We start from the raw sequence: 14,443 nt of genomic DNA on the forward strand, positions 1-14,443 counted from the left end.
GGCAGGAGCTGGGACTGAGCAATGGGAGCTCACCCCGTCACGGGGATTTGAACCGCCGACCTTTTGATCAGCAAGCCCAAGGCCACCCGCTTTCTTGGACCAAGACAACCTTAACCCCCCTCAAATTCAGAGCCCTGCTTCCTGCCCTAGCGCAAAGAGCACTAGCAAAATAAAGAACATTCTCTGCAGTATGTGTTAGGTGAGTGACATATTGAGAGACATATTTCCATGGCAGCCATGCAGCCCTGAACTGGTCCTATCAAGGCAGCCCTTGCATCTAGCTGTAATCCTGGTACCAGGATGAATACTTTTAAATAAATAAATAGTAATGATCAAAGTACAATTATGGATTCCCTACAAATAATAGCAACAGCTGTTTATCAAACTACTTGAAATAACATCTCTGTTAAATAAAGCAAATTTACCAGTCCCCCCCCCCCCCGAATATCTTGCAGGATTGGGTTCAATGTTTGTCATACTCAGATTAGACCCACAGAAAATAATAGACATTACAAACTTAGGTCCAGTAATGTCAATGGGTCTACTCTGAGTAGAACTAAAGTGGAGAATAACTTGCAGATATTTGACTATTCTAGATCCTTATAAACACATAATGCATCAATGTAACCTTTCCATTCTGTGAGAAGAATTTACAGGTAAATGTGGTCTGTGCAGTGATTTCCCTTCCCTTGTAATTCCTTTGTCAACACTGATATCTGAGATTTTTATTTTTTTTAAATACAGTGCTTACGGGCTCTAAGAGACAGCAATGACTTCTTAGCTGCACACAACAGTGGCACTCCTTTAGAAGTCTGGTTTGTTTACTGACAAAAGGCGTTATGTCAGAACTCTGAAATCCACATAAATGTGGAAGAGTGAGATGAATTAGTCTCAGGCTGCATACACACAACATTTCATTCTTGAATCAATGGCGTGAGTACTTGTTATTGTTTTTGCATAGTCCATACACAACTGAGATCTGCTGCATATTGTATGCCCCTGAAAAGTGCTTCTTGAGAAAATAAATTCCAAAAATAAAAGCTTGTTGCAGGTTGATTCTGCATTACCCTGCAATTTGTCCTGGCAATGGAGAAGGGGTATCTCCACACCTGCCCAATGGGGCTGTGGATGGGCACATACCAAGCTTGCAATTATCACTTCTTTTTCATTTACCTGGGGCATGTGCAGGCATGGATAATGTAATCAAGGGGTGGGCTTTCAAATGCTTATCAAGTAATCACACTGAACCTTGTGGACAGCAAGATCTTAGAATCAATCTAGATTGAAAGTACTGTGTTAAGGATGAATATGAATGATTCCAGATTGAGAAAAGCTATATTTTTGTGCAAAAAACTGGTTAGTATGTACATAGCCTCAGTCTCACCCTTCATTTGTGCCACTGGCTGCTGCTGGAAAATATGAATCCCACTGATTTTAAAATCCATATTGGCACAATATCTTTATTCGGCCAACTCAAATGTCCCAAAATAGTGTGCAAACTTTCCGATTCTCATAAATCTGGCATGATGAAGCTAGCACACCATTTTGTGACTTTTGGGTTGACCTAATGAAAATATTAGCCTGGAAAGTTTCTTATGGGCCAGCATGGCTTTTTACTTTTTTGACTGATTTTGAAGGTGACTGTGATAGATGGAGCAGAACGAAAGGGGCTGGTGCAGTTTATTTCCAGATATAGCCTTATGAGATTGGAGAGCAGGTGGTGGATGGAAAAAGGAGCCATACTTTACTTTCTTGGCCAACATGATTCATAATGAGTCTGTCGTTTTCTTCTATTGGGGTTTGTTTTGTATGTGAATTTGCACTATTTCCAAATCCCTCCATTTTTAGAATCCCGAGAGGCCGAGAGACTTTTGTGACCTTAATTCTACTTGACAGTCCTTAAAAGAAGGCTTTGCTTCTACAAGATGGAGAAGCATTGTGTTTCCCTTCGATACCTCGCTACTCCACGAATAAATTCTTTGCTTGGAAACCCACTCAGCATTTGTTCCAATAACAACAATAAAAAAAAAAGTGTGAGCATTCTGGGGTATAAGAGGCAGCACTTTAATATCTGTTTTCACATATCTGATTTCCACATCCAAATTTAAACTTCTGGCAAAATGCGATAAACTGTGGAGAGGAAAACAGGCTCCTGAGCGAAGAGTTTGTATCTACCCTGTCAAGCAACAGACCATCAAATGTGATGTCCAGCTTTAGGGAGCTTTGCTGTGAAGGGGATTGGCCAGCCCCAAGTTTGAATTCAGAGAATATGATCCTGAACCTTTCCCTTTAGAATGTTTGATCTTTGAAAATGAATTTTAATATATTCCAAGATGGAACCAGCTTCCTCTTGTGTCCGTCCTCCGCCTCTCCTTTTTCTGCTTGGAGGCACGAAATGAACTGTGTTGGTTTTTAACAGAACTAGAGGCTTTCTCTCTCCTCAAACCCACTAGGACATTAATAAGAAAAATGATGGGATGCCTGGCTTGTGTGGGAGGCAGCAGCAGGAATTTCCCCTTAAAATGCTGCTCTCACCCTGCTGAATGGCCCTGACTTACATATATTCATACTCCCATTGATTTTCCTTTTTTTTCTGGGGGGTGGGTGGACATTGCTGCGATTGCACAGCTTCCTTTGAAATGTGTGCTGCTAATGAAAACAAACATGGAAGGGAGTTCGTCTTGGGAGTCATCTATTGGTGTATCTTGGGCTGCCGCCGGCGGCTTGCATCTGAAGACAATGTGCAATGATTGATGGCACTGCAAGAACTGCTGTACCATGCATGCACTGCTTTTTGTTTCGGCAAACCCTTTCTAACCATTTCTCCTTTTCCTTAGAAGAAAAGAAGGCCGAAACACCTCAGCTTTCTGAAGGCCGTTCTGCAAATTTAGCATTTTCCTTTTTTTTTTTTTAAAGATCTCTGTGGAATGGGATACGAGAGTGAATCTGTCAGTCAAGATTTCTTATGGTTTATTTTGTACTGATGCAACAGAGACACATTTGTTTGCTGTCAACGCAACATATTTACATGATGCAATGCGTTAGCTAAGTAAGTGGCTTACACAGTACAAGATATCGCATGAATAATTGTCTATATATAATGCGTTTTGTTCTGAAGAGCACATCCTCTCCTTTTTCTCTCTCTCCCTATCTTTCTCTCAGTCCTCTCCCTCTTGAAGACTATTGTGTGGTGGTTTCGGAAGGGGAGATGTCCAGCATATTGGAACTTAGTCATTAGGCTCTCTAATTATCTGAAAGTTTGGCAATTTTAGGATTGTGATTTGGTCAACAAAATTCTGTGTAGTTTGGCATATATTGCCTTTAGCTGCTTTTGCTAGCAGATTGCCAATGGCGAATCATTTGCCAGTGAAGTATCTTATTTATTGCTGGCATTTTCTGGTGGGATACTTATTAAACTTATAAGAATTTATTTAACAATATATATATACTGCTCAATTGTAGATGGAATGTCTAAGCAGTTAAGAGACAGAGTTAAAAACAGGAATTTAAAAATTCAAAAGAATACTTAAAATCTTCAATAAACTAAAACCAGACCAACCACTTCTACTATTTATTTAGCAAAATTTAATGAGGCCTAGTTAAGACAGACATGTCTGCTTTAGGACAGAGGGTTGATATTAATGATCACTGGATTAGGCCCCATGGCCTATGATTCCATGAATGCAAACTATTTGATTCCATTCAGGTCTGTAGCTTTCTCATTTTCTAATATGTAAACAGTCACGTCTTCGGCAATGAGAGTCAATGCCTGTCACTTTACATGTCAGAAAATAGTGACCTGTGAATTTTCAGTAGAGTTATTTGTTGATCTCAACCTACGTAAAATCTGTGTACATCCATGTGCTTTGTACCTGTCAGTTATCAATTTTAGAGATAATCATGGATATTTTATGGAGAGGCATCACAGATATTTTATGGACAGAAGGAAGCATGAGAGTTAATAAGCCACTGAAAGGTGCTCAGCCATGAGACACTTTACTATGTACTTTTCCAGTGTTTTTCCCCAGCAAGTTTTTTAATAATAATAATAATAATAATAATAATAATAATAATAATTTATTTATAGCCCACCCATCTTGCTGTTTTCCCCAGGCACTCTGGGTGGCTTTCAATAAAATATTAAAAATACAACATACAAATCCAAAATACAAAAATACAACAAAACACCAGACATTGAAAACCTCCCTAAACAGGGCTCCCCACCCCCTGCAGTGGTTGGTTACTTATTTGCACAAATGTATCCTCACATTTAACTGGGTCTCAGAAAACATAATCAAACATTATCTCTTCAGCTAGGCATCTTGCCTTTTTGAAGGCGCTCACCCTGTGATTCCCCCCCCCCATGCATAGGTTATCAATTATTTCACCAGGTTTTCTAATGCTGATTTATCCAGATTCTTTGGGGCATTTTTGAATCACAGCAAGTATTTGAAATCATTCAAAATCCCCTCCCCTCTCTCTGTGTGTGTATGAGTGTGTGTGTGTGTGTGAGAGAGAGAGAGAGAGAGAGAGAGAGAGAGAGAGGGTGAGAGGGTAAGAGGGTGGAGGAAAATGAATGACTTAGATCGTAGTCCTGAACATCCTTGCTTGGAAGTAAGTTCCACAGAAAGCAATGGAACCCTTTTCCAAGCAAGTGCGTTTGGAATTCTGTTAGAAGCTTTGAAAAGATGATCCCATTAAACACAACACTCAAAGTGACAAATGGAAATAACTTTCCCATTGCCACAGTGCCAGTGAAAGTACAAAGGATGGTAAGAGCAGGAAGTCAGCTTGTAAAGACAACTAATCAGAATAGCAATACATTAAAAGTTAGGGGGGAGGGGACTATGATGATGATTTAGGGAACTTTTCCTCACAGCACAATCCTTTGGGAAGCAACCATAGATCAGTGGTAACATCTGTCTTGCATTCAGAAGGTTCCAAGTTGAACCTCCAGCATCTCCACGTAGGGCTTGGAGTCAGCCCGGTTTGAATTCCTGGAGAGCTGTTGCCAGCCTGTGCAGATAATATTGAGCCTAGAGGGGCCAACCGGTCGGTCTTGATATAAGGTGCCCACCCTGTGGAATGCCCTCCCTTCAGATGTCAAGGAGATAAAGAATTATACAACTTTTAGAAGACATCTGAAGGCAGCCCTGTATTGGGAGGTTTTCAATGCTTTATTTTTTAATTCTGCTTTTAAACATGCTGTAAGCCGCCCAGAGTGGCTGGGGAAACCCAGCCAGATGGGTGGGGTATTAATTGATTGATTAGGGCAGATTCCTATATTGCTAACCATGCTCATGCAGAAGGAAGGCCCATTGCCTAACAAGTGCAGTTACGGCTATAGCTTTAGTACCAGATGTAAACAGGCTAGAAAACTGGTCTTCACTGGTCCTTTAAAGCACCTAGATTTGGAGAAATGAAACAGTTCCATTCTGACATATAGGAATCCTAATTCGAAATTAACATTTACTCATATTCTGATCTCTGATTCTCAAATCACTTGGTGGCAGGTAAAAAATAATGATCCTTCCGTTGTATTAGCCCACACCTTGCAGTTCACTTTTATAAGGAGGCTTTGTGTATTTGCTCTGAAATGTCTGTGTATACTAGCATGGTATGGATGGGCAGAAAGGTGGCAGAAAGGTACAGAACTTTCTACTGCTTTTATTCCATTAGTGGACATTGACAAACATCCACATTCTGATGCTGGGAATGTTAATCTTTCTTGACCAAATCTCATGAGGATAGGGGGTCATCCTATAAAGCTATCTGTCCAAACCTTTTGCAGGGACTTGTGGCTGCTGCAGTGCTCTGCCTCTTCCAAATGCTTTCATTACAGAGTTGAGTCATTTTGTGGAGAGATCAACAAATCCTCCCGCCTCTAGTACGACATTGCTCAGATTGAACAGATGTCTGCAAATGAATGTGAAAGCTACTTTCCTCTTATCCTTTGACTCTTCCGAGAACGCAGGCTATTGAGGGGTTTGTCATGGGCATTGGACTAATAAAGGGATAACCAAGGACAATTCTGAACCTTTACCTTATCACTCTTAATCCCAAAGGAGATGCTTGAGATTGCAAAAGACCAATACGGCTACTATTGCCAACCATGGAAAATACTCAGTCCACAACATAAATGCTTTTCCAGGTTTCTTTTGATGCCATGTGGATGACTACACAGTACCAGACTTAACATCTGTACATGTCTTTATCTTGGAAGACAAATACGATTGGTAATAGTTTTTAAAGTTTTCAGTAAAGTTTGTAAAAAAGAAAAAAGAAAAGAAATTTTTTTATTTTTTTTAAAGGAGCATGGGATGTGGCTTGTTTGTCCAGAATTGTCTGTTCCAACTGGCAGCAGATTTCTGAGATTTTGGACAGAGAGCTTCCCCATAACATGCTACATGATTCTATAAACTGGAAATGTCAGGGGTGGAACCTGAGACTTTCTATATGCAAAACATGTGCTTTGCTACAGAGCTAAGACCCCTCTTTTTTATGACCACCACCATCTGCCCTGAGTCATTCAAGATTAAGAATAAGTTGATGACCCTGGTGCTCTAGTACAGGGGTCTGCAACCTTTTCCAGCTGTGGGCCGGTCCACTGTCCCTCAGACCATGTGGTGGGCTGAACTATAATTTTTGGGGGGAAATGAACAAATTCCTATGCCCTACAAATAACTCAGAGATGCATTTTAAATAAAAGGACACATTCTACTCATGTAAAAACACACTGATTCCTGGACCGTCCGTGGGCCGGACTGAGATGGCAATTGGGCCGCATCTGGCCCACGGGCCTTAGGTTGCCAACCCCTTCTCTAGTAGGAGCAAGTGTGGTGACCATTACAGAAGTTTGGACAGCAGCTCAGTGCAGGGCTTGAAAGCTCTCCAGAGATATCGGGATGGTGGCTTTTGGAAGGAAATTATGGTAGCCTACATGGACTTTTGGACTGATCTAACTGACTAGTTTTTATATCTTACAGGAACCTAAGACGGATAAAAAAAAATGACCAAATTGGCCACATTAGTTTTTCTGTGCTGCATTGTGAGCAATTCAGCCAGGGACATGGTTAGGGTCAGACCCCAAATCTCTTCCTCTTTTAAAACTGATTTTTAAAATATATGTACTGTGCTTACAGACTGGTTTGGTGTGTTGCAAACTGTGGTGCTGAGGAGACCCCAGCCAATTCCTATCTTAAATTTGCCCAGAGGTACCCTATGCATTTATCCAAATATCTGCCATTACCCTGCTTCCCAGATCTATTAAGCACCTAGTAACACCCCTGTATTAAGCCAACTTGGGAGAAACCTGTTCCTATCAATCTTCTGCAGGACTTTATAAATTCCCTTATCATTTAAAAATTGTCAAAGGCATTCTCAGAAATCCTGTCGACTAATTGAGACAGAAGAAGCAAACAGAGAGAGAGATCAAGAGATCTTGTTAACTCAAGTGTGGAAGAGAAGTGTTAGTGTCATTCTATTATGTACTCTGTAGAAATTACATGTTTAAATTTTTCTCCCCTTTAATATTGTGATGAATATTTCAAATGTGAATTTTAAAAAAGATATAACATAAAAGACAAACATGGGATTAAATTATGGACTGTACATAATAGAAGAGAAGTCAGTAATAATAATAATAATAATAATAATAATAATAATAATAATAATAATAATAATAATTAATAGGGGTTTAAGTTCTTTTAGGCAAAGTCTAGGCTAGAGCAGAAATATAATAATTTCCCCCCACCACTTAGTGTGTACAAAGCATTCCTTTAAGCAACAACAATGGGGGCATGGTATTAGACACATGGTCCTGGAAACCTCTCTTGCTGTCTTACTTACAAATTCCACTGCAATGTTATCCAGCACTGCAGAGGTACAAGGAAAAGACTGGATATCTGGCATCTCGGCTGCATTTTTATGTCCCAAGGGCAAGAGTAATGCTTTTCCTTTTCTCTACTTTTTTTTTAAAAAGTTTATTTCTAGTGAGATTCCAAAAAAGCAGATCACTATACTCTTGTGTTAAATAGAAATGGAAATTAACATGTTAATATGGCAGCCTCTCATCCATCAGAAGTGTGTTTGCAATGGAAATCAACAAGATGCAGGAAAATGATAGCTAAAGTAGTTAAGTGTATCCAACAGGTTCTTTGAACAGCCAGGAAGTTGCAGTTTACCAACTAATACTATTCTGCTAAGTGCAAACTCATCACTACAGGAAAGGCCTAATCCATGTATAACAGGTTCTGTGAATCTGAGGAACTGCTTTTGGTGCAACGTAGCTTCAGATACTGCTTTCTCTTGGAAGTCCAAACCAACCAACCAACCAACCAACCAACCAACCAACCAACCAACCTACCAACCTTCCTACTAACTTCAGGGAAAGTTGCTTCTAATTTATTTCAGCACAAAAGAGCTAAGAATCAAGCTTAGTCCTATTTAATGAACTTTAAAGATGCACCAGCACCCATCTTCCTCAATGCACAACCCAAATTATGTCTGTGATATGACCTTTAAAATATGGATTGGATATTCATTGCTTAGACAGATCATTTATGGACTTATTTTAGACAGTGACAATATAAATGAGACTGAATGAAAATATCATTTTTTAAAAATTATATATTTGTAAGCTCACATTGATACTTGTTTCAGTACATTATGAACACCTTGTATGGACAACCAGGATCAGTGATTGTATCTTGTTAGGCATTTAGATGTATCACTCTCTGTATTAATTAGCAGCAAAGTTTTGCACTTTGCATTGAGGATACTATAAAAGAGAGCACTTGTGCTCTAACAATACCTAGACTTCGTAGAGTTCTGTCTATAACTCTGTTGGTAGACAAGGCTTGGTAACCCTACAATTCTATGATTTGTCAAACATACCGTAAATGCCATTTTCCATTCCCTTTTAGCCTCAGCCTAGCTATATATTGAAACTGTTGCAGCCTGCAAAGGCTTGCTCATATACAAGGATACTGATGTCTGAACTTCTTCCATGAAAGGCCCGTTTGAATCAAATTCTTTCAAAAATACTCTGAGCGTAACAGAGGCAAATATTATATTGCCAATATCATAATGTTTGCAATCACATACCAGATGCTATTTGTCCCTACAGATTTGGAAGGTTTTAATGGCTTACAGAAGGCCTTATGTTTCAACAGAAGCTTAGCTTTCATCTCTCATGTAATTGCTGTATATGCTTTCCCCTCCCTTTTTTATTTTCATATTGCAGACTATGTGTTGACGCAGTATGGGCTCTTACTTCAATCCTAAACTACTTGGGTTTGACAGGTCGGTGGGGAGGGGAGGCATACAATGCTATCTAATGCACTGCACATTTCTGTTCTATCATGGGTTATTGGATTACTAGGTTGTTGCATTTTTAACATCACATATCACTCCGCAGGTATAATTGGTTTTTATTAACTTTCCAAATAGCCCTTAATCCACTACACTAAAATCTCAAATGATTGGGCTGAAGATGAGCATCATGGTGGTGGAAGGTACAAGAGACAGGAAGAAACTCTTTTCTACAGACACTGTTGCTTTGGGGAATATTTGCAGATGTCAGGTTAAGGTTGCTCGAAAGTTCCTTAGACCCAGAAGGGTAGTTGTGGCAAATATCTAAAAACGCCAGCGTAAAGCTGTGTAACATCAGCTGCAATCCTGCACCTTCTTACCTTGGAGTAAGCTCCATTGAACTCAGTAGGGCTGAGTTTGCGTTACAGGAGTGTACTGATACAGTCATTATGAAGTTTCTTTTCCACAACATGCCTGTGAGGTAGTTGAACATGGAATGGGCAGGACCTAAAATTCTCAAGGAATAGGAGTCTGAATGCATATGTTTCATATAAAACATGACTTACTCAAAGTGCATGCATTCTAAACTGGAACAAGATGGAAGCATAGGAATATTTAACTATACATATCCCCTGCTTTTGATTAGTCCTTGGAATGGAGGAACAATCTTTGGTTTCCATCTATTACAGGCCCTGCTATAACTTTAGGTGAAAAGCTTTTTTCTTTCTTTTAGGAGGCTTTGCTGACATTCTAAACTGTTTAGGTACGTAATGTTCATCTCTCTTCTTAAATATTGTGCGCTCTCTCTCTCTCTCTCTCTCTCTCTCTCTCTCTCATTTGTTTTGCATTCCAGTGTAACCTCTTCACTGTCCTGCATAGCGATTAGCTTACCACACTCCACGAGGAGATCTACATTTAAGATATTTTCAGTTCAGGGTGAAAGCATATGACACATTTCTGCTGAATTAAGGTTGTGATCCTGTACACAGATAGGCAGTATAAGTCCCACTGAAGTCTATGGCATGCAGGGTTGCATATGCTTCTATTCAGCACTGCATGTGTATGCTTTGTAAATGCAGATTTCCTGTATTATATGACCTCTGGAAGGGCAAATATGTTTCGTACTGGAGGTCTTATTTATTTTATTTTGATTAATTGGAAGACTGAAAAGGCTTCCAACACTGACCTTCTTAGAACAAAGCCAATTAATTCTAACATCTAAGAGATCATAATAGTGCATCTGTAGAAAGAAGGAAAGAAGCATTGCTTTGGCAATGTGTCTATATATAAAATGTATCAATATCTATCTATCATTAATTCAGCTTCCTCTGTCAAAACAACATATTTGCTCTACTAAAACACACGGAGGATGAAGTGGTTCAGTCATGCAACTCAAATGGAGTGTAATACTTCTGAATCCTGCAGGTTGTGAAACAAATATAGGTTTTCAGATATGTGCATATGACACCTCTCATTATCTCAGAAGAGTGCATTGTTCATTCTCACACAGCAGGACAGATAACAATTATTTCCTCCCTGTGATTAGTAAGATATTTTGAGAGAAGTATGTGACAGTGCTGGCCAGGTCATTTTGGAGACAGACCCTCACACATACTGCAATCCCACAGACCTGGCAGTATGTCCCACTGAACTTAGTGAGGTTTACCTCTGAGTAGACATGCGCAGGATTTCACTGACAATCTCATCTTATGATGTGCAAAGTTAACAACAACAACCATACAAGAGAACTTTTGTGGAAAGTTTTTTTCAAAGCTGAATTTCATAGCAGGGTATATATATATTGCTACTAAATCTGTTGGGTATAGTCAGAATAATTCACCTAGCACAAAGTGATTCTGAAAGTTTAATGATGATAGAGGCATAATCACAACATTGCTCTTCTCAACTTGCATCCTCCCCCCCCCCCAAAGTCGGAAAATGAAATATTTAGTTTCGTGGAGTACAAGTGCAACCCTCGCCATCACCACTAGTTGTCGCATTCCTACCAGTTTGAGCACCTGGCGTTTTCAGCACTGCGGTTACAGGCAGAGAATGCAGTGCTAATTACACCGAGTAACTCATAAAGCTGTCAGAAGTCCTTATACTCTGAATTAAACAATTAGAAACAGAAAATAACCAGAGAGAGAAAAGTATGTGGGGATATCCCAAAGGAGGACTTTCTTCTCTCAAGCAGGACTCAACGCACATGCCAGATCTTATCATTGCAATCTCAAATACCCATACACCCCTAGCTCAGTGGTTTAGAAAACAGCCTACCTGAAGAATACTATGGTCTCCCAAAGGTAGACTCCAAGTGCATTGAGGTTACACATTTTTTCAGATCGGATGAATTTGTAGTCCACACGTCAGAACAAGCGAATTGGCACTTAGAAACAAAAATAAATAAATAAATACCAGACTGGATAAAATGGTGGAAAATATCCTCTTTGTTAATTTTGTACACAATCCTTGCAGTTAGAGGTGGCGTGGGGAAGAGGAGGCAGTTGAACATAGACGGGCGAGGCGCTGGGATTTCAGGACCCTGGACAGCAAACCACCCCCCCACGTTTCAGCACCTTGGAGAGAGAGGGGGGAAATGGACATTTAAACTCCAGCGCTGCTCTCGGTGTTAACAGCTTTGCTTGGATGACCAGATCCCTGCAAAGAAATCTTCCTTCCTTCCAGTAGGATCCCAGTGCGCGCACCGGGCTTCTGGACCATGCAGAATGCTACGAGAATATATTGGCCATGTGGGGGGAAACGGGGGGTGGGTGGGAGTAAGAAACCCAACGGATAATCTCCTCGGGCGCCCGGGGTGTCTTCCTCAGTTATATCCAAGGGAATTTGCAATCCTCCTTATGCAGTTGCTGCATTGTTCCGGAAACGTTGCTTTCCCGGTGGGTCGACGTTTCGCTGCTGTCGATTCCAGCTTCCCGGGATCTTTTCCCCACGAATAAGTTATTATTGCTGCAGGGAAGGTGTCCCATCGCTCGGGGCGAAAGTGGGGAAGGAAGCTAAGGGCAAGTTTCATGGGGCTGGGATTCCCATGGTGATCAGCGAGGAAGCCGAAGAGGAAAGTCTCTCAGTGATCTCTCGATCCAGTCCATTTTCCTCCTCGCCCCATCTTCACCTCCATAGAACTCGCCGGATCTTGAGACTTTCTTGCTGCATTAATTTACTAAACTAAAAAAAAAAAAAAAATGGTGTGTGTGCGGGGGGGGGGGGGGAGGGTTGGAGGAAATGTTTTTCTTAAAAAAGAAAAAGAAAAAGAAAACCCCCAACAATAAGCCTGCCTCTGTAGAGTCCTCGCTCCGCCCACCAACTCGTCTCATTGGCTAGCGAGGTTGAAAAGCTACACTCTGTTGTGCTTGGATCAAACGCCTGTTCTTCGGCAGAGGAAGTTAACCTTTAAAGTGCTGGTGGCTTTTCCTCCCCCTTTTCCTCCTTTCAAAAGCACCGGCTTCTAAAAAGAAGTCTTCCAAATCTCTCTTTGACACGACACACTCCCAACAAATGTAACACAATCGCTGGGTGTCGATCCACGGAGCGATCTGCGCGCTTAACAGCTTTTCTTTTGTTCTCCTCCTCCTCCCTTGACTTTTAAACAGAGTTGGAAATGAAACAGCAGAGAGAGGGAACCCACCAAAGCGAGACAGGTAAGGAAAACTTGTCAGTTTCAGATCACAGAATGAATAGGGCTAAACTTCACCATCTTTTGCTTATCACTAAACGGAAAGCATGCCGATTCCTCCAAATCTAGAAAGAAAGATTCGACTTCTGTATTTTTTTAAAAAATTAAAGTCTGAGATTAATAAGAGCTTGAAATTCTGTCTTTAGGGGCTTCTCTGCTTCCTCCCCCCATGCAATTTGATGGATCCTTCTATTTTTAAAATTATTATTAAAATGTGCTCCATGGAACAGACATTTCTACCTGGCTTTCACATTGCCTCTATTATTCCCATTGAGTCTGTGGCAAAAAAGTAACTTGCTGATATTCAGTTAGGCTTGTTGTCAAGCAGGCGATTCATACACACACACCCTGGCATTTATTTTTTTTAATAGACCATCTTTGCCTATCTTTGCTCGTTCTCCTGGCTTATGCCTGTCTCTGCAGGACAGCACTGGAAATTAATCTACAATATAGCGCTTCCTAAATGTTTAAGAAGGCATTTGCACATTTAAGCGATACACAGTATTGGTTGTGAAACTGCATTCACTCTTTCCGATTTCCCCAGACCCTTGAGTGGCATGAACGTCAGCCTGTACTAGCTCTGATGTTCGAAGAATGATGCCCACTTACTTTGATGTGACATCACTAGGTTGCTTGCCCAGTCACAAGTAATTTGCTATTCTTCAATACAGCAAGGGTTATGCATGTAACTTCCATGTGATCCATTAATGACTAAACTGAGAGGGTCCAAGGGAGCCCTAGGCAGTAGGCAATATGTTTTCACAGTTGGATGTCAACTCACTGACAACAAGGTTGGCAGAACTCTATAACCAAAGAGAAATAATTAAATCAGTGGGACTTAATAGGTAATATTAAGTGCTTTCCTGTTGATTTCCTATATACCAAAGAGACTTCAGCATGCAGTTCAATCCTACGCATATTTGCACATAGAAGTAAGTCCCACTGAGTTTGATGGGGAGTTCTCCTATAGGAAGCATATTTTAAATGCCAATGTGTTCTACACTTCAGCAGTGTCTTTAATATTTACAGGCATGCTCCAGCTGAAGTTATGCCCTGTTGAGTCCCTTGGATTTCAGTGGGAGAGATTAAAGTGTTTAACTCTCCTATTTCAAATCACAAGGAGCTGAAGTGCTTAACTTTGTTGGGATTGTGCAGAACTCCCCCCCCCCCGAGCTTTTTATATTGAATATTATTGCATTTCTTGCAAGCTGCTTAAATCATAGGTAGGTTGTAAATGTTTGTGTAAATAAGTGAATGCCTAAAGGGAAAGGGGCCTATTGAAACAGTTATCCTATTGTGTTTTTTTTAAAAAACAACAACAACAACATATTTTTATTAAAGATTTCTTGGTTTACAGAAGTATGTGCAATGTCTCTTTTTTCAACTTACATTTTCTACAGATCAGTTTCATTTGTTGAGATGCTAGTGTTACATTAGGAA

At 40.3% G+C, this 14,443-nt stretch overlaps 1 protein-coding gene and 1 long non-coding RNA gene across 5 annotated transcripts in view; one reads left to right on the forward strand and one right to left on the reverse strand.

Annotated features, from left to right (window-relative positions):
• Positions 1-12,500, reverse strand: part of GLRA1 (glycine receptor alpha 1) — an 85,177-nt gene extending 72,677 nt beyond the window's left edge. The window contains exon 1 of the mRNA XM_028718319.2: positions 11,590-12,500. Coding sequence (XP_028574152.1) covers positions 11,590-11,645 — 56 coding nt within the window. The 5' untranslated portion in view covers positions 11,646-12,500. The remainder of the gene's footprint in view (positions 1-11,589) is intronic.
• Positions 12,501-12,712: 212 nt separating this feature from the next.
• LOC114591375 (uncharacterized) overlaps positions 12,713-14,443 on the forward strand; it is a 182,248-nt gene continuing 180,517 nt past the window's right edge. For all 4 annotated transcript variants that reach the window (XR_013391928.1, XR_013391926.1, XR_013391927.1 and 1 more), the window contains exon 1: positions 12,713-12,968. This is a non-coding gene — a long non-coding RNA (uncharacterized LOC114591375). The remainder of the gene's footprint in view (positions 12,969-14,443) is intronic.

Source organism: Podarcis muralis, chromosome 2 (genome assembly GCF_964188315.1).
Source record: "Podarcis muralis chromosome 2, rPodMur119.hap1.1, whole genome shotgun sequence".
Lineage (NCBI taxonomy): Eukaryota > Metazoa > Chordata > Lepidosauria > Squamata > Lacertidae > Podarcis > Podarcis muralis.